Below are 27488 nucleotides of genomic sequence, written 5' to 3'. Positions count from 1 at the left end.
TCGTTTGTCATATTAAAAAGTTTATTTGTAAAACAAAGTGTATTGCATAAAGCAAAATACAGGTGGAAAACATGAGTTTAAAATGTTCTATTCAGTAACTTTACAAGTCTGCATGAATATATTTCTGACATGTTATAATATATAGCAAAACTGTATTTTTTTTTAACTGTCCCTCAGCTCAAGTCAAGTGACTGCCTGTTATCGATCTGTTGCAGGCAAGATGAAACATTCCCTCGGTTTCCTCTCACCAGTGATCTGCATCATTAATGTAACTTTGGGCAAAGGTTCACTTTAACCGCCCTATAACAGAACTACTGCTAAGGGGTGGCAGGGCTGTGCAAAACCACGTACATATATGTGATTTTGTATTTCCCCACTGGTACCTGGCGATCACCGAGGAACAGTGACAGGGGAGAGGTCTGTATGTAAACAAAATAGATCTCTCCCCTGTCAGCTCCAGCACACTGCTTTGTATGACTCTGCACAGCAGAGCAATATGAAACAGCATACCTCCCTAGTAAAACAGCACATAGTAAAACACAACACAGCACACAGGTAACCCTTTGCTGGCCCCAGATGTTAACCCCTTCCTGCCCAGTGTCATTAGTACAGTGCCAGTGCTTTTTATTAGCATTGATCGATGTATTAGTGTCACTGGGGATGTCAGTGGCAGTTAGAATGGCCGCCGCAGTCTCGCTATAAGTTGCTGATTGCCACCATTACTAATATAACAAAAAAAAAATTCCGGTATATCTACCGCCATTTGTAGACTGTATAACTTTCAAGTAAACCAATTAATTTACACGTATTGGTATTTTATTGTAGCAGAATAGATTTTGGCCTAAATTTATGACGATTTTTAAAAAATTTTTACTGGACATGTTTAATAGCAAAAAGTCAAAAATATTGTTTTTTTTTTCCAAAATTGTCGGTCTTTTTTTTGTCTATAGCGCAAAAAAAAAAAAAAGACGCAGAGGCGATCAATTACCACCGAAAGAAGGCTCCATTTGTGGGAAAAAGGACACAAATTTCATTTGGGTGCAGCACTGCATGACTGTGCAATTGTCAGTTAAAGTAACGCAGCGCCGTATCATAAAAAATGGCCTGGTCAGGAAAAGGGGGGTAAAAGTGTCTGGACTGGAAGTGGTTAAATGAAAAAAAAAAAATTGAACCTGCTGTTCATCATCTCTCTTTTCCACTACAATGTTTTCTCAATGCAATAAAGCTCTGATCTTCATTTCCACATGTTTAAATGAGTATTTGTGTCCCCTGGCACTATACCAGTTGACCCCATCCGCGTTGGATGTGTGCACCCCCAGGTGGTACAGTCCATTCAGGTTTGCGGCGTGGCAGTTGTTGTACCACCAGCCTCCTTTGTAGAGCTTGGCGCACTCATGTTCAAAGGTGTCATTGTCCTGGTCCTTTGTACTAAACTTCATGCCGTTCAGACCAGACATCGAGTCTCCTAGGAAGAGATACAGAGAAATATAACCGCTGGAAGCTGAATGGCACACATGCGACTTGTATTGCGACTTTGAACACATAAAGTCGCATGACAACTCGCAGCCCATGTATTTCAATGGAAGTCATTCAAATCTATGTAATGTAAAACTGCAGCGACTGTAAAAAGTTTCCTGCACTGCTTCCATGCGACTTTCATGCAACTTGAGTGCCATAGACTGCAATATAAACTCTCAAAAGTTGCATTAAAGGGATATTAATGGCTTAAAGTGTTACTAAACCCAGGACTTTGCATTCCCTATATTTGGTCTCCCACTGTACACAGGACATGGAAATGCTATTATTTTAGTAAATAAAAACTGCTCAATACCTTTTCTCATCAGCAGTTAGAGCAGTCCAGGGGCGGACTGACTATTTGGAAACTCATGCACTGCCCGAGGGCCTGGGGTCAGTAGGGGGCCCCATGAGATGCCCCTGATACCTTTTTCATAGGCTTTTTTGAGTTTGGGCAAGGACACAGGGGCCCCATGATCTCCTAATGCCCAGGGGCCCCATGAGTTGTCAGTCCGCCCCTGGAGCAGTCTTGTAACTGCTATCAGTGTTCAGCAGAACACTGGTTAAAGCTTGTAGGAGGAGCTTTCTTTCTGCTCTACGAGGATGCAGAACTCCTGACCTCTGTCTGGACAGTGCTCATTGGCCCTGTGCTGATCACATGCACTCTCCCAAGAGAAAAAAAACAACTTTCTAGCAATACACACCAAACTGAGAATGTGCAGAGTGTCTCCACACGATATGTCTTATCAGGAGATAACAGGGGGATACTTGGAGAAGGGGAGGATTAGAGAAGTCAGGATCAAACAGCCTTTTTACACAATGCAGAGGATTAACTCCTTAGGTTCCGCAGTGAATATAACAAGCATGCTTTACTACATATACAGACTGATTTTACTGTTGTGGGTGTAGTAACACTTTAAGTTTTTTTTTGTAAATAACAAACACATCACACTTGCCTACTCTCTGGGGTGATTTTGCACAGAACAGCCCAGGTCCTCCTCTTCTCAGGTTCCCCCGCAGGTGCTCCTGACACCTCCCTCCTGTCAAATGCCCCCACATCAAGTAGCTTGCTATGGGGGCACCCATTGCTCTATGTGTGCACCCAAACACAGAGCTGAAGCTTGGCACTGCCCCCTCTCTTCTCATTTGCTCACTGGCTATGATTGACAGCAGTGGGGGCCAATGGCTCCCGCTGCTCTCTTAGCCATGAAGAGAGGGAGTCCTGGAGTTTCAGAGATGCCAGTTCACATCGCTGGATCAAGAGGGGGCTTAGGTGAGTTTTAGGGGGGTGTGGGGGATGGTGCTGTGGGCAAACTCAGCTCTCACATGGGTAGACACAGTAGCCAGCCTGTGTGAACAAGCCCTTAATGTATGACTAAATGCAAAGCTTTCTTTTTTAGTTTTGGATAGAGTTGAGAGGAATTAGAACACCTATCAGGTTTGTATTGCTGTCTGTGTCCCCATTAGGAAGATTCAGCCTTCTTGTCCTTAATATAAATACAATAATAAAACACAAAATCACATTTAGGTCTATTTTAAAGTCTAAAGGGGTCCCTGACATACATCATAGATGACGAAACGCGTTGGATGCAGCCAGTGCGTATGACATCATCCTGCACCGGAATGTGGTGGCCATCTTATCGGTTTGAAACAATAACCACAAATATTGTGGTTCGGGTGACATGCTGATTTTAACTTACCTTATGTATGTTGCATTACTATTTTTTTATGAAATGGTTATAATTTACTGCACCAAGATTTTCTTTTTTTGTTTTTGAATCACCTTTATGAGGCTACATGAGTTCTAGGTGTATTTGTTATGAGTTTTATTCTGAAGAACAGATTCCCATGAAGTACATTCAGTCCAGGGATTGTTTATACAGCGTATATTGACCTTTCCTTTGGGGGTCAAGACCATCTAGTTTGTCCATCCCCAGGACTGCTTTTTAGTGCAGCTTCTACCCAATAGCATATCTAATTCTGTCTTGAGCTAGCTTTAAACCCATTGTTGATATTCTTCATAGCAGGGATCTCCAAACATTCTAAACAAAGGGCCATTTCACTGTCCTTCAGACTTTAGTGGGGCCAGACTGTGGCTAATGGGAGTAGAGAAGGTCCCAACATTAGTAGGAAAAAAAATAATGCCCCATAGTTTGTTTCAGTGGTAGTAATTGTGCCCCATTTATTGGTGTCATTGGGAGGAATTGTTCTCTATCATTGGTGTCTTTGGGAGGAATTTTTCTCCATAATTGGTTTCATTGGGAGGAATTGTTCTCCATTAATGGTGTCATTGGGAGGAATTGTTCACCATCATTGGTGTCATTGAGAGGAATTGTTCTTCATCATTGGTGTCATTGGGAGAAATTGTTCTCCATCATTGGTGTCATTAGGAGGAATTGTTCTCCATCATTGGTTTCATTGGGAAGAATTGTTCTCCATCATTGGTGTCATTGGGAGGAATTGTTCTCCATCATTGGTGTCATTGGGAGGAATTGTTCTGTATCATTGGTGTCATAGGTTGAAATTGTTCTCCATCATTGGTGTCATTGAGAGGAATTGTTCTCCGTCATTGGTTTCATTGGGAGGAATTGTTCTTAATTTGGAGGAATTGTTCCCCTATCATTAGTGCCATTGTTAGGAATTGTTCTCCTTCATTGGTTTCATTGGGAGGAATTGTTCTTTATCATTGGTGTCATTGAGAGGAATTGTTCTTTATCATTGGTGTCATTGGGAGGAAATGATCTTTATCATTGGCATCATTGGGAGGAGTTCTTCTCCATCATTGGTTTCATTGGGAGTAATTGTTCTTCATCACTGGTGTCATTGGGAGGAATTGTTCTTTATCATTGGTGTCATTGGGAGGAATTGTTCTTTATAATTGGTGTCATTGGGAGGAATTGTTCTTTATAATTGGTGTCATTGGGTGGAATTGTTCTCCTACATTGGTGTCAGTAGGGGAATTATGCCCCGTTGTTGATATCAATGGATGAAATTGTGCCCCAAGGGCCAGATAAAAGCAAGCAAAGGGCCACAGCTGGCCCCCGGGCCACAGTTTGGAGATCACTGCTTTATGGCAAGTCTCAAATGAGCACAATAACCTAATACATGCTGCAGTGCATTCTACTGAGCTGCCACTTTCTTGCATCACCTTCTTTCATTAGTGTCATTGGGAGGAATTATTCTCCATAATTGGTGTCATTGGGAGGAACTGTTCTACATCATTGGCTTCATTGGGAGGAATTGTTCTTTATTATTGGTGTCATTGGGAGGAATTGTTCTCCATCATTGGTGTCTTTGGGAGGAATTGTTCTCCATCATTGTTTTCATTGGGAGGAATTGTTCTTTATCATTGGTGTCATTGGAAGGAATTGTTCTTTATCCTTGGTGTTATTGGGAGGAGTTGTTGTTCATAATTGGTGTCATTGGGAGAAATTGTTCTCCATCATTGTTTTCATTGGGAGGAATTGTTCTTTATCATTGGCATCATTGGGAGAAATTGTTCTACATCATTGGTTTCATTGGGAGGAATTGTTCTTTATCATTGGCATCATTGGGAGGAATTGTTCTCCATCATTGGTTTCATTGGGAGGAATAATTCTCCATCATTGGATTCATTGGGAGGAATTGTTATTTATCATTGGTGTCATTGGGAGGAATTGTTCTTTATCATTGGCATCATTGGGAGGTATAGTCCTCCATCATTGGTGTTATTGAGAGGAATAATTCTCCATCATTGGTTTCATTGGGAGGAATTGTTCTTTATTATTGGCATCATTGGGAGGAATAGTCCTCCATCATTGGTGTTTTAGGGAGGAATAATTCTCCATCATTGGTTTCATTGGGAGGAATTGTTCTCCATCATTGGTGTCATTGGGAGGAATTGTGCTTCATGATTGGTGTCATTGGTAGAAATTGTGCCCCATTGTTGGTGTCACTGGGAAGAATTGTTCTCCTTCATTGATTTCAGTGCGGGAATTATGTCCCGTTGTTGGTATCAATGGATGAAATTGTGAGCCAATGGTCAGATAAAAGCAAGCAAAGAGCCACATCTGGCCCCCGGGCAGTTTAGAGATCCCTGCTTTAGAGTAAGTCTCAAATAAGCACAATAACCTAATACACTCTGCAGTGCATTCTACTGAGCTGTCACTTACCTGCATCACCTTCCTTATAGGGCCCAATGAGTAACTGGTACTTTTCCACCTCATCCAAGACTTTGAACTCTGCATACTTGGCAAAATGTTTTTTATTTTCAAAATCCTGCAGTTCGATGCGCAGTTCCCATTTACCTTTACAGAAAAAAAATGTTTAGCAATTTACAACAGAAATATATATTATAGTGTGACTCGCTGTCAGGCATAGGTTTTGGCCCCATAATCTTGGCTCAGCAATAATTTCTTCATGTATTTTTTATCTCTCAGATATCTTCTAAAGCAGGTTTACGGCTTTATCTGGGACATTCCGCTACATTAATAATTAAAAAAAAAATTAGTTAAAGTCGTGTGACCAAGTTCTCTTCCTATCAGAGAGTGTTCTCTGGTGTGGTAAGCAGATAACACTCCGACAGACACAACAGGCTTCACACTGCGACCTGCATTTTATAAATGAGTGGTAAAACGAAGGCTCAGTGTGGCATAAACACTGCGATGCCCTATATTTATTTATTTATTTATTACAGGTACTTATATTGCGCAGTGCTTTACATATCACATCAGTCCCTAACCCTCAAGGGGCGTACAATCAAAGGTCCCTAACTTACATTCATACATACACATACTAGGGCCAATTTAGACAGGAGCCAATTAACCTACCAGCATGTCTTTGGAGTGTGGGAGGAAACCGGAGTACCCGGAGGAAACCCACGCAGGCACAGGGAGAACATGCAATCTCCAGGCAGGAGGTGCCGTGGCTGGGATTCGAACCAACGACCCTAGTACTGCCAGGCGGAAGTGCTAACCATTATAGAGCCAATATCCATTATAAACAGCCCTATATAGCATTGAAGTGGTTGTAAACCCTCACATATACCCAGTGAAGTGACTGGCCTCAAGTGATGCACAGAGATGGAACAAATCCTGCTGCATGAGTTGTACCTGTTTATTTGCAGTCTCTCTTCCCTACATCCATTCTAAGTCCAGAATTTATACAGCTTGTCTGACCTTTCAGAAACGGGGTGGAGAGCTGAAATTACACACAGTTAGGAGAGCTCTGAGAGCTGATTGGAGGGAAGGGACACACCCCCCTCCACACAGAGCTGAGGCTGTGTGCTGGAGCTTCCTCCCCTGTCACCATTTTTCTCTTGGTGTCAGTAAAACTTGTCAGAAGTGATTCATGCTGATAGCAGACAGAAATGTAGCAACAAACAGAAATGACACTTAGTGCATTTAATTGAGACAAGTATACACTATCGAGAGATATGCTTTGTTCATATTTTATGTTTGAGGTTTACATCCACTTTAAGCTTAAAGATGAACTCCAGGCAAAAAAAGTTATTTGTGAAAAACTGAATTGTATTTAAAGCGTTGATCAACATATAATGACTATTGCGTTTCTTTTTTTGGGGGGGCAGCTGTAATAGTGAGGTCCCTGCTCTTAGTTCCTGGCCCTACTTATCTGTTGTACCCAATATGAGGGGCACCCACTCTTCCTGCTGGATTTATTATTTATGTAGACCTGGCTAGCCACCCCTTTAACCACTTCACTACCGCGCTATAACAGAATGACAGCTACAGTGTGGTCTTCCAGTTCTGGGAGGGTGTCATATGATGTCCTCTCAGAAGTGCCCCCGCACGCCCCCAGTGGAGAGCACCTGGCGCTGTCTGTGATTGCTGTGCCGATTGGACACAGCTGATCACATGACACCATAAAAGGTCAATCACAGCGGTCTTTTACCACTTGATCTGTTGTGTCCAATCACAGCTGACCACCATGTAAATACACTTGCTGGTAATCGGCAGTACTTTTCTCACAATGTCACAGCGCGAGGAAAGTACTGCTGATGACCGGAAACTGTAAAAGCAGAAATCTACGCTGATAATCAGGGCACTGCTTATCATTGCCCTGGTTATTAGTGCAGCCCCAAAAGTGCCCAACAGTGCTGCCTATCAGTGCCAAACCGTGCTGCCCAGCAGTGCTGCCAGTCTGTGCCCATCAGATCTGCCAGTCAGTGCTGCCTATCAGTGCCACCAGTCAGTGCCCTTCAGTGCTACATTTTAGTGCCCATCATTGCTACCTATCAGTGCCCATCATTGCCGCCTATCAGTGCCCATCAGTGCCGCATATCAGTGCAGCATCATCAGTGCAGCATCATCACTGCCAACCAGTGCTGTCTCATCAGTGCAGCCTATCAGTGCCCATTAGTGCTGCCTATCACAGTGCTGCCTAGCAATGCCCATCAGTGCTGCCTCATCAATGAACATCAGTGAAGGAGAAAAATTAACTGTTTGCAAAATGTTATAACAGAAACAAAGAAAACCTTTTTTTTTTTCAAAATGTTTGCACTTTTTCATTTATAGTGCAAAAAATAATCCAAAATACCACCAAAAGAAAGCTCTATTTGTGTGAAAAAAAAGATAAAAATGTCATATGGGTACAGTGTTGCATGACCGCACAATTGTTATTCATCAGCGCTGAAAACTGAAAATTGGACAGTGTAGCATGGAGAGGCAATTCACTTGAAAAAGTCACATTAGGTGGAGATACTGCCTACCTAACATTACACGGGTATAATTTTTGCCATGACGTATATACGTCCCCATCTGGCTGCTTTTGCAGTTTAAGTGGGTGGCCAGAAGGTAATAAAAATGAGGCTCATCCATCTATTTTTTTTTACCGGTCCCTGGCTGCACGTGTAAACCAGCCCTTAAGTTCTCCTTGTATCAGTGCAAGCCAATGGAAAGGGTGCCATCGACAGGTACTGTACACTGAAAATGGTGTACTTTTCAGGTGGCTTATCTTGTAATTGTTTTTTGTGCCACAGCCATTCAGCTATGACACTGGGAGCATTAGATGATATACAAATCGCAGAATTTACAGACCTTGCTGTGATATATAAAAATATGACAGAGCAAACGTAGTGACAGCACTGTGGTGTGAATCATCTATAAAATCTCAGTTTTTAATAAACTGATTATATGCAGTCAGGGCCAGAACAATGGGTAGGCAGGAGGGGCAACTGCCCTGGGCATATAGAAGCAAGGGGGCAAAGGAGAGATGCAGGGTGGTACACCTATTCTATGGCATGTATTTACAGTGGGGGAAGGACGCAATTCTGGATCCTTGCCCTGGGCGCTGGATGACCTTGTCCTGGTCCTGTATGCAGTATTAACCGCCTCCCCACCACCCTATAGCACAAATACTGCCACAGGGAGGTAGGGCTGTGCAAAATCATGTGTGTATATATACATGATTTTGTATTTCCAGGTACAGCTATCAATCACCAGGTCCCGGCTGGAGATTCCCCGCCGGCACCCGGCGATTGCTCAGTATCGCTAATGGGGGAGAGGTCTGTAAATAAATGATACAGCTAGTCAGTTCCCCCCCCCCCCCCAGTGTCAGAATGCCTGCCATAATCCCGCTCTAAGTCACTGATCGCCTCCATTACTAGTATAAAAAACCCAAAACAATTCCAGTATATATACCGCCATATGTAGACACTATAACTTTCACGTAAATTAGTTTACACGTATTGGGATTTTGTAGAAGAATACATTTTGGCCTAAATTTATGATGAAATTTGATTTTTAAAATTTTTTTACTGGATATGTTTTATAGCAAAAAGTCAAAAATATTTTTTTTTCCCAAAATTGTCAGTCTTTTTTTGATAATAGAGCAAACAAAACTAAAAACGAAGAGGTGATCAAATACCACCAAAAGAAAGCTCAATTCATGGGAAAAAAAAGACATACATTTCATTTGGGTGCAGCGTTGCATGACCACGCAACTGTCAATTACAGTAATGCAGCGGCCTGGTCAGGAAGGGGGGTAAATTCTCAGGAGGGCAAGTGGTTAAACTTGAATTGTCTGCATCCGCCATCTCTTACCTGTGGATGTTATTTTATGGAGATTGTCATTTCCCAGCCAAAACTCATTCAAACGGCTACCAAAGCCTTTCTTGTAGTCTGCCCAGTTCCGGAAGAAATCCACTGACCCGTCCCAACGACGCTGAAACACCTGCAGAGAGAGCCGAAAATGGATCCGAGATACCTGTAGCTTACAAATTTCTCTATTTCGGTCTAAAAATTCTTGATTTACCGTAGCATAGATCTGCTAGGATTAAAGATGTCAAAATGAAGAATCCCCAAGCCTTCCCCCTTAGCCCCCTAGATACCCTCTAGTGCCTAGATTCACCCGTACTGCCAAATCCCTGCTTATTAGGTGAGTATGGGTATTGGAGGAGTCATAGGAGGAGGCAGGGAGAGTTGGTTGTTATACATTTTAAACAAATGCTTATATTGAGGTTAACGTTTTGTTGGAATCCTGTAAATAATTGTGGGTGTGCAACTTTATTTCTCCTTCACTGGCTGCATGCTTTTTTTTTTCAGTTCAGCAACAGTTCAGTAAGTAGTAAAGCCAGGATCAGCAAATCAGCCCATGAATCCTGACCCTTTATTAAGTCAGCAACAGCACCACCAATATTTCTAGTTCCTCTGATTTATTCTAAAGATTTGTTTTCTTGTGTCTTGACACAAATCAGGGTGGCCATCCAGATCAAAAAATTTGTGGGTGGTACTTGAACAGAAAAATGTCCTCCAGAACAAAAAAAATTGCAAAGCAGTCACGCGATCTCAAGTATCCTCTAATTCCCAATATATGCACTCTCCACAGTTATAACCTTTTATACCACTTGCCCCACCCTATTAGATTGTAAGCTCTTTAGAGCAGGACCCTCTTGTATTGAACTGTATTGTTGCTGTATTGTCTCCCTTTATATTGCAAAACGCTATGCAAGCTGTTGGCGCTATATAAATCCTGAATAATAATAATAATCATCATCATAATAATAACATACAGCTATTTCCATTTTACTTTTACTGAATCCCTAGAAAGGCAGAATGCAGCTATAAATAAGGAAAGAGCTCCCCTTCTGGTCAGAAATGAGAATTACATGTTCTCCTTTGCATTTGGTTATAAAATAATTTATATAAAGTGACACGTGGTTTAAAGTGGTTAAAACAAATTCTTAACTCAAAAAAGTACCTTCTATTGCTTCCGGCTTCCTCCAAATCTCACATTTCCTTTTTATTTGGTGTTATGATCTGACTTCCTGTTAGAGGGTGGCTACGTTCATTTTCCATGGTTCTATAGTATGTAGCCTAGCACCTTCCAGATTGCTAGAAAGGTTAGGTTGGTTTAGTCTTTTATTGCTCCCCTGTAGTCAGTGGAGCTGTTTGTGATTACTTTGGGCTGTTCTAGGCTTCACAGGCTGCAGATAGAACAATTGTCAAACTTGACACTTGGCGCTCAGAAATGGATACCATCCCTCTAGGTGTAGTCCCATGGACTTTTCACAGCCAGGACTGGAACAAAAAGGCAGTGCAGCCCTCCTCAGACTGGGGAAATCCAACACTGCACAAAAACATGAAAACAAAGAGGGCGCAAACCAGGGGCGGACTGATAACTCATGGGGCCCCCGGGCAATAGGGGATCATGGGGCCCCTGTGTCCTTGCCCAAACTCAAAAAAGCCTATGAAAAAGGTACCAGGGGCATCTCATGGGGCCCCCTACTGACCCCGGGCCCTCGGGCAGTGCCCGAGTTTCCAAATGGTCAGTCCACCCCTGGCGCTAACGTATTACCTTAAAACAGGTAATAGGCATGTGGTTGCATAAACACCCACGCGTTTCGGAGACCCTGGCTCTGAGGAAGGGGACAGGGTCCCCGAAACAGTTCACACCATCTTGTCTTCAGCTAGAGGTGGAGAGCAGTCAACATTGTGTGCTTATGCAATCACATGCCTATTACTTACTTGGTTTGTGAGTAAAACTTTTGTTTTTTATATCTAATAAAGTGTTTTAAGGTAATGCGCCTGGCGTTTGTGCCCTCTTTGCTTTCATGCTTTTTCACAGGCTGCAGGCTCAAATGTTTCCCCCCTGCCTTCGGGTGGATTCCAGAATGTAGTGGGCTGGAAGAGGCAGATCCACAGCCTGAATTTTTTGTGGTCTTGGTCAATCTCTGGAGAAGGATGCTCAGCAGGTGGCTGAGGGTTGCATAAAGAGTCTGGGGCCTCAGGCAGCTGTGTTCTTGCCCAGGAGGAGAAGTTCCAAGCCTTAGGGGCTGCTGCCCTCCTGGGCAGTTCAGCTGCAGTTGTACATGTGCTCAACAAGTACCCGGCTACCCTAGAGCTGGGGGGGGGTCATGTCCTGTTGAAACTTGCTGGAACTGATTAAGGGATTTCACTGAGGATCTGGTCTGGGTAGTTCACTGGTGAATGTTCAGCCAATATTGGAAGGAGGCATCCAAGTATCCAGGGATATCGTGAGTACAGACTTGAGTGTAGGATCCTAGTGACTGTGTACTGCTACTATCCCTTGTGCATCAGTGCCAGAGTTTTCTTACATTGGGACATTTCCTATGGTGTTGCTCAGTCTCTTAGTTGCTGCCGGAGGGACCATATTAAGAAGCTTTGAGAGTGTCCTTGTGTTACTACATTGTGCTACTGGAGTATCCCACAGTTTCCCTGCACCCTATCCAAGTTCGACTTACGATAATGCATCAAAAGCTACCCCTAGACTGTTCACTGAGCCAGAAGAGGAATGGTTACTGTGTGCCTGGCTGCCAGTGCTCTAGCTTGGGAAGAGCTTAGGAACCTGGGGCAAGACAGTGGGCCCTTTTGGGGGTGAGTGCTACAGTAATAATATAGCCACCCTCTCTTGCTGGACTATGGGATTTGTAGTGTGCATAGAGCAGTGCACATGACCACAGCTAAGGTGCACTGCTTGTTCTAGACAGATGGAAGTGAGAGGAAAAGGAGAGGTCTGGAAGCTTGGGGAGGGTGGTGCAACAAAGCAGAAAAACGAAGTAAGAAACAGTTTCATGAAAAATGGATTACAGGGCCATTAAGTAGTGAAAGTGTCTCTATAAATTAAAATGTTTTAATAATTTCTCTGATACATGAATGGTTTCATTTTCTTCTATACTGTAATGCTTACAATCCAACCACCATCATCTGTGTTCATGTCACACAGGACCTTCATGGGCTGGGTGCCATCTGGGTATATGGTGTACCAGCCACTCAAAACTTCACCCTGATTCTGAAGCTCTTTGCAGCTCCTGGCAGCTGTAAAGAAGGGAACATAAAAGAGATCAATCAGAATCCCTCTAAAAGGAACCTATAGTCTTGTAATATTTTTTATTCATTACTTTAATTATTACGTGGATGTATAAATCTAACCAATGTGCGTTATTGTTTTATAATCCTTATTTCTATGTGTTATATCATATAGTATATGTATTAGGTTTTTATTATGCACTGCTCAAAAAATCTAAAGGAACACTTTTTAATCAGAGTATAGCATCTAGTCAGTAAAATGCCTAGGATATTGATCTGGTCAGTAGAGGGGGTTGCTAATCAGTTTCAGTTTCAGCTGCTTTGGTGTTATTGAAATGAACAACAGGTGCACTAGATGGGCAACAATGAGACAACCCCCAAAACAGGAATGGTTTTACAGGTGGAGGCCACTGACATTTTTTTCCCTACTCATCTTTTATGACTGTTTTTCACTAGTTTTTCATTCGGCTAGGGTCAGTGTCACTACTGGTAGCATGAGATGATACTTGGACCCTACAGAGATTGCACAGGCAGTCCAACTCCTCCAGGATGGCACATCAATACGTGTCATTGCCAGAAGGTTTGCTATGTCTCCCAGCACAGTCTCAAGAGCATGCAGGAGATTCCAGGAGACAGGCAGGTACTCTAGGAGAGCTGGACAGGACTGTAGAAGGTCCTTAACCAATCAGCAGGACCGGAATCTGCTCCTTTGTGCAAGGAGGGACAGGAGGAGCACTGCCAGAGCCCTACAAAATGACCTCCAGACTTCATGTGGGTGGCCTGAGGGCCTGATGTCCTCTAGTGGCCCTGTGCTCATTGCCCAGCACCATAGAGCTTGATTGGCATTTGCCATTGAACACCAGAATTGGCAGCTCTGCCACTGGTGCTCTGCGCTTTTCACAGATGAGAGCAGGTTCACCCTGAGCACATGTGACAGATGTGAAAGGGTCTGGAGAAGCCATGGAGAACATTATGCTGCCTGTAACATCATTCAGCATGACCGTTTTGGTGGTGGGTCAGTGATGGTCTGGAGAAGGAAATCCATGGAGGGATGCACAGACCTCTACAGGCGAGACAATGGCACCCTGACTGCCATTAGGTATTGGGATGTAATCCTTAGACCCATTGTCAGACCCTATGCTGGTGCAGTGATTCCTGGGTTCCTCCTGGTGCACGACAATGCCCGGCCTCATGTGGCGAGAGTATGAAGGCAATTCCTGGAGGATGAAGGAACTGATAACATTGAATTGCCCCCACACTCACCTGACCTAAATCCAATAGAACACCTCTGGGATATCATGTTTTGGTCCATCCAATGCTGCCAGGTTGCACCTCAGACTGTTCAGGAGCTCAGTGATGCCCTGGTTCAGATCTGAAAGGAAATACCCCAGGACACCACCCGTTGTCTCATTAGGAGCATGCCCCGATGTTGTCAGGCATACATACAAGCACGTGGGGGCCATATAAACTACTGAGTACAATTTTGAGTTGCTGCAATGAAATTTCAACAAAATGGACTAGCCTGCTGCATCATTTTTTCACTTTGATTTTCGGGGTGTCTTTGAATTCAGTCCTCTGTAGGTTGATCATTTTCATTTCCATCAAACGATGGGGCATCCTTACGTTCCTAACACATTACCAAGTATATATCAGTATAGATATTCAGCATGATATTTTTCCCCATTGAGATCTGTTGTGTTTTGAAAGTGTTCCTTTAATTTTTTTGAGCAGTGTATATGTTTACTGAGGTGCAGCCATATTTGTTGATTACATTTGCAGGCTCTGCTTCCTGCTTTATAACAGAACAGTTCTTATGACACATGGCTGAGTCAAGCACAAATGCTCGTAGTTCTCTGTGTGTCACTTTTAGGCCCCTAATATAAGTGACAAAATATTGTGTCCCCACAAGTCCTGACTCCAAGATTAATCCCTCATGCTGACCCTAACACTGAACCTTGAAACACAATACCCTGAAATGTATCCTTAACATTTTACCTCCCCCTAAAATTTGACCTCACTCTTCAAATTCACACTTAATATTAACCTTTACCCCTTGCCTAACCATTCTAATTAGCTCAACATATAACCTTTACACTAAAAGCTAATCCTAACTTGCAACTGTTGCAACGTGCTACATTTTACTGCGTAAGAATTTTTTATGCAGCACAACATACCGCAATGCAGCACTATGGTGTGGAATGGGCACATAAAAAAGTTTTCTGTATGTCCTAGGGGTTAGACTGCAGACCACTGCAGCTCAACAGAGATGAACATGCCCTAGTCAGTAGTAAAACCCAATTTAACCCCCTTGAAATCAATGCTTAGAATATCGCATTCATTCCATTGGGATTTGTGTCTGTAAGCAGGTTGCTTATGGTAGCCTAGATAGTTGCTGCCCCAGATGGGAGGGTCAAGGTTAATGTTATTTCCTGGGTTTTCTTTCACAGGCTTTCTTGGGCCCGACCCACTGATCCTGTATCTATAAAAAGGGAGAGTGGTCCAGAGCCCAGGGGCAGCAGTAGCCATTGGGGTATCTGAATCCTGCATTATGAAAGATCCAGATTCCGGAGTTCCCGGCCCTTGCGTTGGAAGTCACCATTGGAATCCAAGGTCACTTACCAGTTGAAGCCTTCCACCATGTAAGGGGACTGCTAGTTTGTCCTGAAGACATCATCCACTGAATTCTGCCAACCATGAACTTGGCCACAAATGGACTCTACTTATGCAGGTACGCCAGGGCAGCACACAAGCCTGGGATAGGAACTAGGGACGTAGGGAAAGAACTGTATTGTACTTTGATCTCTGTTATGTTCGTAAATTTTCAGTAAAGCCTTTAAACCTTGCCTTTTACCTGGTCTGAAATAACTAAAGAGGTGTATGCAAGTAGCTGGCACACATAGTCTACAGCTCGGGTCAGTTAAGACACATTGGGGTATGAAGACAGCAAGTGGCTACCAAAGGTAATAGAGGTCCAGCAAACAGCCTGTCAATCTTGTACCTTTGACAGGTGGGACATTCTCTTGTAGCGAGGGAGTGTTGTTGGCATGTCTCCCCTGGCAGTCCATCTCCCATAGCAATGGGAGCAGATCAGCACTCAGAGGATCCTGGGCTGTACACCGTGTATGGTAGAGAAGGAGTTAAGTGTGTGCGTGCATGGCGTGTAAAGTCAGGCCTCATTTACATGGGGGGTATCAATGCGTACCAGGTGCTCTGTTCATCCCCATGCAGGTAGTCCCACTGATGTTAATTAGGAATTAGCAACACCCTCTTTTCTACTTGTTTTTTTTTTTTATTTATTTAAATATTTATTAATAATTTTCACAAAAATAACAATAAACAATTTCATCTCAATCATCATAAATATACGTTTTTTTTCTTATTATTTCAATTACCCCCCTCTTAAAACCTTGACCCCTCCCCCCCCACTCTGCATTTCCTTGACTTGTATCCAAAGCAAGCATATCCTACCCAATTTTTCTCTATAACGTTCTACTCTTCATTTTCTCATACTTATTACCAAGTTTTCCCATTTTTCCCATTTCGCGAGATATATCTCCAGTTTATCTTCCTGTATATAATATGTCTTCTCCATCTTCCTAGTCCAATTTACTCTCTCTATCCACTCCTCCTCTTTCGGTATTTCTTTTTTCTTCCAATATTTGGGGATCAGGATTTTTGCTGCGTTCAGGTAGTACCCTAAACCTAATTTCTTATATTTACTAACTGATATCTCTGAACTGTGAACTTTCTACTTGTAATGGTATAGCTCAAAAAGAAACATAAATATTCTCCATAGTGCTCACTGCAGATATTTTATTTAAATAAAAATAAGTAAAGGCACTCACATGTAATCAACATCAACGGGTGTTCAAATGGAAGTTTATCCTTCTTTCTTGTAGAAGTTACAAGTCTCTGTATCTCTGGCATATCTGTGATGTGGTCAGTAGCCACTCCCCACTGACATGTTGAGTTCCAATTGGACTTCTTCAGAGATAGCTACCTCTGAGGAAGTCCAAATGGCACACAACACATTAGGTGGGGAGTAGCTAGTTCAGAGGAAGTCCAATTGGGATCTACTGTGTCAGGTAGGGAGTGGCTACTGATGCCACCACGCTGGGCAGAGATGTTTGGATCTACCGGAGATACAGAGACTTGTGGCTGCTATAACAGAGGAGGGTATAAACTCATTTGAACGCACATTGATGTTGATTATATGTGAGTGGCTATACTTACTTTTATTTAAATAAAATATCTGCAGTGAGCACTATGGCGTATATTTGTGTTTCTTTTTGAGCAATACCATTACAAGTAAAAATGAGGGTAACCAGTAAAATTTAACTTTTGAGTGTCCAAAAAGTGTCATCTAATGAGCTGTTTTTGACTTTTGTAAAAAAAAAAAAAAAAAAAAAAAAACCTCAGCGCTCAGGACTTCCTATTTACCATACAAATCCCCGTGAGATGCTGCTGTGCACAGGTACAAAAGACCAAAAACTTTTAACAATGAAGACCAGCGCAAACCCACATGATCAATTACATTACTCAGTTTAAAAAAACATTAATGTGCTAATAAAGATATATATAATAAATTATATATAAAATATATTGATATAAAAACATATATAAAAATTAAAATTATAAGTCCAGTGACAAAAAAAGCAAAGTGACAAAAAATCAAAAAAAACCCCAGAAAATATATATATAAATATAATTACAGTCCCGTGACAAAATTAAATCAAATTAAATTGTAATATATTTTCCATCTGATTCTTCCGTGTTATTGATCCCTTCACCCTTCTCCCTTGTGTGTGGGGTTGAAGACTTAGGATTAAAAGTATTATTATTTATATTTTTTATCTAAAGAATGTTTTTTAAGTAAAGTATGTTTTTGAAGTAATGTATTCTTTAAGTAATATATTTCTTGTAATGGTTTCTGATGTAAGGGGACCCCACATGGGTGTGCAGATGGATGGCGGTGATTGACATGCTTGTATCCAGGTTTTTGTGCCAGAGGAATTAGTGGGAGGGACCTCCCAAAGCTTTATAAGCGGCTGGGAAGTGGTAATGAGCGTCTTGATAACGCCCTGTGGGTGGGGCGAAACGCGTTGACGCACTTCCGGTTGCCTGGTCCGTCGTCTGACGTCATTTCCGGTGAGTGGAGCGCACGCCGAGCGGTGCGTTCCAAGGGGCCATCTTAGCCTAAGTAGAAGAGTCTGTAGCTGAGGTCTGCCATCCTGCTGCACACTAAACTGTGAGGTCCTTGTATAATCGGTGTACATGAAAAGTGGACCATTTCTGAAGAGAATCGATGTTGTTTTGAATAAAAAGTGGGCTATATCCCGCAAAAGAATGTGAGTGGTCTGGAGAGATTAATTTGAGGAGAAGTTACTGCGGTATCACGCTATGGTCTTTTCTTCTTCCTGATTTTCCTTTGGGGGATTCGGTGAGAGGAGTAAGCAGAAGAGGTACCTAGACATAAGAGGAAAGAGCACTTGGAGGTCCCAGACAAAGTAAAGGGGGTCCAGGAGCCCTTAACAATCCTGAAAGGCGTGTGACTCACCATTATCTGGTGAGTGCGGTTAATGTTGATTTCTGCACTGGTGGATGGTGAAGGGATCAATAACACGGAAGAATCAGATGGAAAATATATTACAATTTAATTTGATTTAATTTTGTCACGGGACTGTAATTATATTTATATATATATTTTCTGGGGTTTTTTTTGATTTTTTGTCACTTTGCTTTTTTTGTCACTGGACTTATAATTTTAATTTTTATATATGTTTTTATATCAATATATTTTATATATAATTTATTATATATATCTTTATTAGCACATTAATGTTTTTTTAAACTGAGTAATGTAATTGATCATGTGGGTTTGCGCTGGTCTTCATTGTTAAAAATGTTTTTGACTTTTTACTATTAGTGAAGTCCTCCAGAGAAAATGAGAGCACGTCGAAAGAGCACATTATTGGTGAGCCGTGCACAGAGGATCTGCATTTGGTACTTTTTGGAGAAGTACTTTTTCCACATAATAAATAAATAAATAAACTTATAATATATAAGAGAGTTGGTTATTACTAGTATTCATGGACACTAGTGTTTATATTTTGTTTTTTCATGTATACAGTATATTTTTGTTAATATATTTTGCACATAGACGTACTGTATGCACTTTTTTAAAGTATGCACATACATGGTTGTTTTGTGGCATGTTTGGTCATATATCTAGATAAGAAGCTGCACTATCTTTTCACTTATTTTTATTTTTTGTTGTGTGAATCACAAGTTGTGCTAGCAGCTCCAGTAATTCCATTGAGACAGAGGTGGGACTCTGAATAGCAGTGCAGAGATACTCTCTGATTGTGCATTGAGCAAATTGCTGAAAATGAGGCTGACTATGTTACTCAATATCAAGCAATCAGATTGAAACAAACTTTCCAACGGTCATTTCCCAGATACATCAACATTTAATTGGCTGTTTGATGGGACAAGCAAGGATGTTTTATTCCAGGCACTTTGATAATGAGTGTCCAGAATAGAAGATAACTGGATATTGTGGACTTACCGTATATTGGCTCTGTGATGCCGCTCTCTCCTTTCTCTCCTATAGGATAAAAATAAAATTGTGTAAGTCTGCTACATGCTATTAAATAGATGGAATTTGGCAATAATTGTTATTTAAACGGTATTTGCAGAATAACACCTAATTTTCAAAGAGCCTTAATAAACCCTAGAGCCTTATAGTGACACTAAATTATATCCTTATTCCCCATGATTAACCTATAGACATCCACAACTTGAAATTGTTTCTTACTGTGTTTTTCTGCCTCTTTACAATGTCTTATGTGAGCTCCAGAACCACTCCCTTTCCTTCTCACTTCCGTTTGTTTGGCATGAACAGAGCACATTAGTTGTGGTCATGTGCACTGCTCTATGCACACTTTAAATCATATAGTCTATAGTCTATCTCGGGAGCAAGCAAGAGAGGGTGACTACATTCTTACATACAGTGGAACCATGGAGAACAAATTTAGCCACCCTCTAACAGGAAGTCAGATCACAGCAGCAAAAAAAAAAAAAAAATTGGAGCTTTTGAGTTAAGAATACATACTGGAATAGATCTTTTCTTAGACTTCAGTATAAATTTTCAGAGCCATTAGTAGACCCAAACCCAATCACTAAAATCTCACATAAGTTCTAACAAGTTAATGTAACTTTAATAATCTTTTTTTTTCTTTTCAAGGCTACATGTACACTGAACTCCCCTAGACGAGGCAGCAGAAAACCGATAAACTTCAAAAATGCATGTAAACGCGGTACCGCGTTTAGCGCTTGGGCGTTTATTGATTTAATTTCTATTTACTTACACTGTTAAGCTGGGTACACACTATAAGAAAATTGGGGAAAACTATTTTGTTCGATGAACAATCGGTCTATTATCTGTTTTTTACTATAGTGTTTTCAACAGCCGTTTCCGGCTGTTTTTGTCGTTTTAGGTAATACCATTGTCGGTTATATCATGATACACAGCTTTATGGGAAAAAAACCTGAAGGGTCTTTTTTATGCATCAGAACGCTGAGCTTAACCACTTTTACAATAGGTCGGGTTGGACTTTCGTCTTTCCAGATGGGCCTCATATGACGTCCTTCCTGAACACACCAAAAAATTGGGACAAAAAACTTAAAAAAACTTGCCATGCCTCTTAGTAAATACTTTCCAAAAAGGGTTAATTTGGGGGTATTTGTACTGTCTTGACATTTTTGCGCCTCACAATAGGTCATCAGTACTTCAGGATTGATCAATTTTCAGATATATACCATAGTTTGTGGACTCTTTAACTTTCCTACAGGCCAAATAATATACACTGATTTGGGTTATTTTCACCAAAGAAATGTAGCAGAATACATCTTGGCCTAAATTTATGAAGAAACATTTGTTTGCAAAATTTTATAACAGTATCAAAGAAAAAGTTTTTCCTGTTTGTTTGAGAATTGGCCTGGGCAGGAAGGGGGTAAAAATGCCCGGTATTGAAGTGGTTAAAATATACCTCTAAATGCCCTAATGTGCATGGACAAGAAAGATAACATTGGGCTGCTTCTACAATCAAAACACAAAACTCTTGTAGAAGCAGCATTTTGTAAGCCCAGTGAGCATGGACCCTTAATAATATTGGATTGGAGTGCTGTATTCTGAAGAAAATAGCCTTTCGCTCTTTATTGTCTATACTTAGGGTCTCCAAACTATCTAATCTAAGGGCAAGTTTACTGTCCTTTCAGACTTAAGAAGGGCTGGACTGGGGTCAGTGGGAGTAAAAAGCGGCCTGGCGTGTGTTGGAGCAAACAATGTGCCATCATTGGTGTCAGTGGCAGGAATAGTGCCCCATCAGTGGTGTCATTGGGAGCAATTGTGTCTCATTGTTGGTATCATTGGGAATAATTGTGCTTCTTTCCTGGGGTTAGTGGGAGGAATTATGTCCCTTTGTTGGCATCAGTGGATGGAATAGTTCCCCAAGGACTGGATAAAAGCTAGCAAAGGGCTGAATCTGGTGTATGTGGGAGCAAACAATGTGCCATCATTAGTGTCAGTGGCAGGAGTAGTGCCCCATTAGTGGTGTCAGTGGGAGGATAAAAGATAGCAAAGGGCTGAATCTGGCGTATGTGGAAGCAAACAATGTGCCATTGTTGGTGTCAGTGGCAGGAATAGTGCTCCATCAGTGGTGTCAGTGTGAGGAATAGTGCCCCATCAGTGGGGTCATTGGAAGGAATTGTGTCTCATTGTTGGTATCATTGGGAATAATTGTGCTTCTTTCCTGGGGTCAGTGGGAGGAATTATGTCCCTTTGTTGGTGTCAATGGATGGAATAGTGCCCCAAGGACCGGATAAAAGATAGCAAAGGGCTGAATCTGGTGTATGTGGGAGCAAACAATGTGCCATCATTAGTGTCAGTGGCAGGAATAGTGCCCCATTAGTGGTGTCAGTGGGAGGATAAAAGATAGCAAAGGGCTGAATCTGGCGTATGTGGAAGCAAACAATGTGCCATTGTTGGTGTCAGTGGCAGGAATAGTGCTCCATCAGTGGTGTCAGTGTGAGGAATAGTGCCCCATCAGTGGGGTCATTGGAAGGAATTGTGTCTCATTGTTGGTATCATTGGGAATAATTGTGCTTCTTTCCTGGGGTCAGTGAGAGGAATTATGTCCCTTTGTTGGTGTCAATGGATGGAATAGTGCCCCAAGGGCCGGATAAAAGATAGCAAAGGGCTGAATCTGGTGTATGTGGGAGCAAACAATGTGCCATCATTAGTGTCAGTGGCAGGAATAGTGCCCCATTAGTGGTGTCAGTGGGAGGAATAGTGCCCCATCAGTGATGTCATTGGGAGGAATTGTGTCTCATTGTTGGTATCATTTGGAATAATTGTGCTTCTTTCCTGGGGTCAGTGTGAGGAATTATGCCCCTTTGCTGGCATCAGTGGATGGAATAGTACCCCAAGGGCCGGATAAAAGATAGCAAAGGGCTGAATCTGGTGTATGTGGGAGCAAACAATGTGCCATCATTAGTGTCAGTGGCAAGAATAGTGCCCCATTAGTGGTGTCAGTGGGAGGAATAGTGCCCCATCAGTGGTGTCATTGGGAGGAATTGTGTCTCATTGTTGGTATCATTGGGAATAATTGTTCTTCTTTCCTGGGGTCAGTGTGAGGAATTATGCTCCTTTGCTGACGTCAGTGGATGGAATAGTACCCCAAGGGCCGGATAAAAGATAGCAAAGGGCTGAATCAGGCCCCCGGGCTTCAATTTGGAGACCACTGGCCTATACATATACTTCCACTATTTAATAGATTATATGTTACCAACCTTGTATGCCAGGAGGTCCTCTCTTCCCTACTGAGCCTTCCTGACCTAGAAAGAATGTCACAAAATGGGACAACTCAAATTCAGTGTAATTGTCTTAATACAAACCAAACATATTGCAAAACAGTAATTTAACATAAGCTCAGAACACCCCCCCCCCCCCCACCACCACCACTACCTTTAGGGTAGGCAACCTAGAAGAAGCTGGTAGCACCAACAGAGACGGTTCTTGTTTCATAAAGTTTGATAGAATACGTCTGTGATATAAATAGTAAATCCCCAAACACAGCAGTACCAGCACCTACCTTTCTCTCCGGGTGTCCCAACTTCTCCTTTTTGTCCAGGAAGGCCAGGGTGACCTGGGCAGCCCCTGAGAATCGTCAGCTTGTCCAGCTCTCCAACACTGACAACTTTCACTTCTGCATAACAGAATTTACAAATTGGAAACAATTTGGACATGACTTATAACTGCACTCAATCACTAAAATCCCATATAAGATTTAATATGTTAATATCATTTTTAACATCATCGTTAATATCATTTTTACCACTTCACTACAATTTCTCCCCCGTCCTGCCCAGGCCAATTTTCAGCTTTCAGTGCTGTTGCACTTTGAATGACAACTGTGCAGTCACGTAACACTGTACCCATATAAAAGTTTTATCGTTTTTTTTTTTAGACAGAGTTTTCTCTTGGTGGAATTTCATTACCACTGGGTTTTTAAATTTTTAGCTAAACAAATGAAAAAAAAAGTTTTTCTTAGTTCCTGCTATAAAATTTTGCAAATAAGTAGTTTTTCTTCTTCACTGATGTGCGCTGATGAGGCTGCACTGATGGGCACTGATAGGCTGCACTAATAAGCTGCACTGATGGCATTGATGAGGAGGAACTGATGGGGCTGCGCTGATGCTGCACTGATGGGGCTGCAGTGATAATCAGGGCACTGCTAATCAATGCTCTGATTATCAATGTAAACCATGTACCGACAGCCTTGCCGGGTACCAGCTTTCTTTTCCTCCCATACTGTGTCATACCAGCAAGACTGTTTATATGTGATCAGCTGTAACTGGACACAGCTGATCACATGGTAATGTACTGCTGTGAATGGCCCTTTACCCTGATCTGTGATCAGCGCTGTCCAAACGACGCAGCGGTCACAGAGCGCACCTGATGTGCACACCAGGCGTGCACAGGGGGCGGTGTTCTGGGAGGACGTCCATGGAGTCACCAGAATCCCCACCCCTTTGTTATGTACAGCTGTGGGGCAGGGAATTTCTCTGAATGGTGACAACTTACCAGTGGCAAAATCACCAAATTGTAAAGAAGTCCTAGTGTGACATGGCCCTTGAGGGAGACGCCAGCAAAGAAAAAAATAAAAGTGCCCTTTTTCAGTAAGAGATGAAATATCTGAATAAATACTTGTAGTGAAAGTGTAAAATAATTGCTTAAAAAACATATATACAGTATATATATATATATATATATATATATATATATGTGTGTGTGTGTGTGTGCTTTCTATGCTATCTTGTCTAGTTTTGGCAGAGCATCAATAAGACATCTCTAGACAGCAGGACTTTCCTAATGCTGGCATCTTTTAGAGCAGTGTTTCCCAACCAGGGTTCTGCCTGAGGTTGCTATGTGTTCCTTGAGCAATTAACAATTGTGGGTTGATACCCCATCTATACTGACTACCAATGCAATGGGGCAAGGCCAGATTTAAACCTTGGGGGTGCCCGGGCCACTTCAGGTTTGGGGAAGCCCCTTATACACAGAGTTGGTTTACTTTCTCAATGACAGTCACACATGAGGTCACACATGCACACTCACACGCAGTCATAGGCTACCTTCCTTAAGAGTGTAAGTGTGGTTCGCTTGAGCTGCCAGAATTCATTTTTAAAAATGATACAATATACCGGTCCAGAGTAAAACCTTTTACAATCCCTGGCAAAATATTGCTAATAATAATACATTTGATAAAATAAAGTAATGTTTATTATTATATATTTTATATTATTTTATTATTTATTTTTATCATTTTATATAATTTTGTTATATTGTTTTATATTTTTCTTGTATCGAGAGAGGCCCCTTCTGTCAAGTGGGCCAAGGGCAGTTGCCCCTTTTGCCTCCTTATAAAACCAACACTGCAAGGGGCAATTTTCCACTAACCACCACAATGCAAGGGCTAATTGTCATATTTAAAACTATCTTCAAATTACTGATCATGGTAATGTACCCTAAGGCAAAAGGTATCACTGCTGGAGAACCTGATATTTATTTCATAGGTCCCTTAGGGGTAAGAAAGTTGAAAAAGCCTGCTTTAGATACATAAGAAACTAGACCAGTGGTCTCCAAGCTGTGGCCCTAGGCCCCGATGTGGCTGTGTCTTGTCTCTATTTAGCCCTTGGGGCATTATGCCATCCATAACTGACAATAATGATGGGGCACCATTTTTCCCACTGACACCAATGATGGGTGCTATTCCTACCACTTATATCAACAATGGGGCACTATTATTCCCACTGATACCAACAATAGGACACTATTCCTTCAACTGATACCAATAATGGGGCACTATTACTCCCATTAAACCAGTTATGGGGCACTATTACTCCCACTGATACAGGGGCATTTTCTACTACCACTGGCCACAGTCTGTCCCCCCCTAAAGTCTGAAGGATAGTAAACTAGCACTTTGTTTAGAAAGTTTGGTGACCTCTGAACTAGACCAGTGATTCAGCTCATCAATATCTGACTAAAATTAAATAAAAAAGTTTCCTTTTAATAACTTACCTGGACAGGACTGCTCTCCATTGCTGAGTGTTATCAGAGCTGTGAACAAAACTAGTGCTGAACCCACCATTGTATCTTCTGTAATTCTGTGCTCAACCACGTCCTGCAGGCTATTATATAAACCCTATTTCTAGAATTCCTGCTTTTATATCCACTCTCTCTAATGCCCTTTTATAACCTCTTTATGATCTGTCATTGCTGTTCCCAGACCCCGTCAACATGCAGAAGTATATTGGTTACTTTCCCACAACTTTCCTAATCATTTCACTTTTAATGAAGACTTGGAGTCATGCGGATTTTCCCAGCCAGCAAATCTTTTAATAGATGCCAGAACAGCTGACAACTTTGATGTACGATGCCCTATGGGCCACAGTTGGATGCTTCCATGTGCAGTTTTTTACCAGTCCCCCCACCATGTGAGAAAAGCAAATCTTGCCTATGCTTCTTTTAAAGTAAGACTCGAGTCAAAACTTCTTTCTAGGTTTATTGTAGATGTAAGTTTAGTGTATGGAAAGTTAGCTCCTCTATATATTGCTGTTTTTATCCCTACATGGGGGGAGTGACAGTAATCTTTGTGTCAAAAAGGTGAGAGGGAGTCCCAACAATTAGGACAAAGACAGTGAGAAATCATAAAGGTGTGGGTAGTAGGCGCTGGATCCAGAGTTGATTTCTATTCCCATTGGAATGATAAGTCCATATTTTAGGGTACAATGTCTCTGACAGCTAATATGAAAGGGTCTCAAAGGCACCTCAAGCGAAAAAAATGGAAAGTATAGGTAAAAACAAGAGCACCACACAAAAGGTTTAGGAGTCCATGAGTAATGAATTCATTAGCATAGTTCAATGGTATCAAGCCAACCCTCCTGGTGGGTGGCAAATAGAATCTTCTCTGTCCTCACAGCTTGGTATCAAGCCAATGTTTTTCAGCAGCTCCAACCCATTTTATCAAATGCCAAAACGTATATAAACAGTGTGTAGGTAAGTAACTAAAGAGACCCTGTCACTTCTCACTAACAATTCAAACCACTTTTCCACTGCAATAGGAGAAGCTGATCAGTTACCTCTTGGTGGGTGGTGAATGCAATTTCTTCTAGATTCATGGATTGGTATTAAGTGTGTGTCAGCAGCTACAATCCTTTTTATTAGGGATATAAAGAAAATAACTATGTGTATGTAAGTAATGAAATGTCTTGCCAACAAATAGTCAGTTTTCCACTGCAATAGAAAAAGTTGAATACAGTACTTGCCTCTTTGTGGGTGGCAAATGTAGTCTTCATTGTCCTCAAGGCCTGGTATCAAGCCAACATGTTTCAGCCACTATAACCCTTTTTTATCAGGGTTAAAAATAATATAAACCGTATTTAGCTAAGGAATGAAAAATACTCTATGTCATATTCCTAACAAATCTAGCCAGATTTCCACTACAATAGAAGAAGCTGAATATTTACCTCTTGGTGGGTGGCAAGTGAAATCTTTGCTGTCTTCATGAGCTCTGTGCACCATTGCTATCCTACACTTCTAAGTAGGACTCATTTTTTGACACGTCTGGTCCATTGGACCCCTGGGTTATGTAAGTGGGTGGAGTACTGTGCTCTTTATAATTTGGTGTGTGTGAGTCCCTGGGCAGAAGCTGGAAGGGAGCTGGTTACCTGTGATTTACATCTTGTAGTCTTGTAGTCTGAAGAATAGAAGGCCTTCAGGCCCCAGGCCAAGAGAGAGACTTTATGTGAAGACCCACTTCTGGTGGACTCACGAAAGAGCATATGTTAAGATGACTGGACTTGAGTTTGATTTGGTTTGAGTTGGTGGCACTAATGTGTTCTGCACTGTGAAAAAGAAAAGGTGATGTTGAAAAGCTGTTTTGCTATGTTCTTGACCATGTCGTTATTCAGTAAACCTTTGAAAAGTATCCTGTGTAGACATTCTTTATGTAAATAGGTGGGCCTGTGGTTAGGAAAATGTGAGTACTGTGCAAGAGCTGGACCTCAGGCCTGGATTATGTGACACAATATGGCAGAGTTACTCCTAAAGACAGGCATGTGTGCCCCCTTTCCCATGAAAAT

General features: G+C 41.7%; 1 protein-coding gene across 1 annotated transcript; it reads right to left on the bottom strand.

The window, feature by feature from the left end:
* On the bottom strand, positions 1 to 25579 carry LOC149463541 (ficolin-2-like). Its single transcript, XM_089675080.1, has 8 exons — positions 25426 to 25579; positions 22934 to 23047; positions 22632 to 22676; positions 19348 to 19386; positions 12661 to 12788; positions 9555 to 9684; positions 5667 to 5801; positions 1 to 1465 (listed from the first exon to the last, which is right to left on the bottom strand). Exons 1-8 carry the CDS (start codon positions 25493 to 25495, stop codon positions 1212 to 1214), a joined length of 915 nt encoding a protein of 304 aa, XP_089531206.1. The 5' UTR covers positions 25496 to 25579; the 3' UTR covers positions 1 to 1211.
* Between the last annotated feature and the right edge of the window lie 1909 nt (positions 25580 to 27488).

This window comes from Staurois parvus, unplaced genomic scaffold, assembly GCF_062004578.1.
Source record: "Staurois parvus isolate SC_StPar_1 unplaced genomic scaffold, SC_StPar_1.0 ptg000154l, whole genome shotgun sequence".
Classification (NCBI taxonomy): Eukaryota; Metazoa; Chordata; class Amphibia; order Anura; family Ranidae; genus Staurois; species Staurois parvus.
Note: the sequence above shows the minus strand (reverse complement) of the source record. Positions and strands in the feature narration are given on the sequence as shown.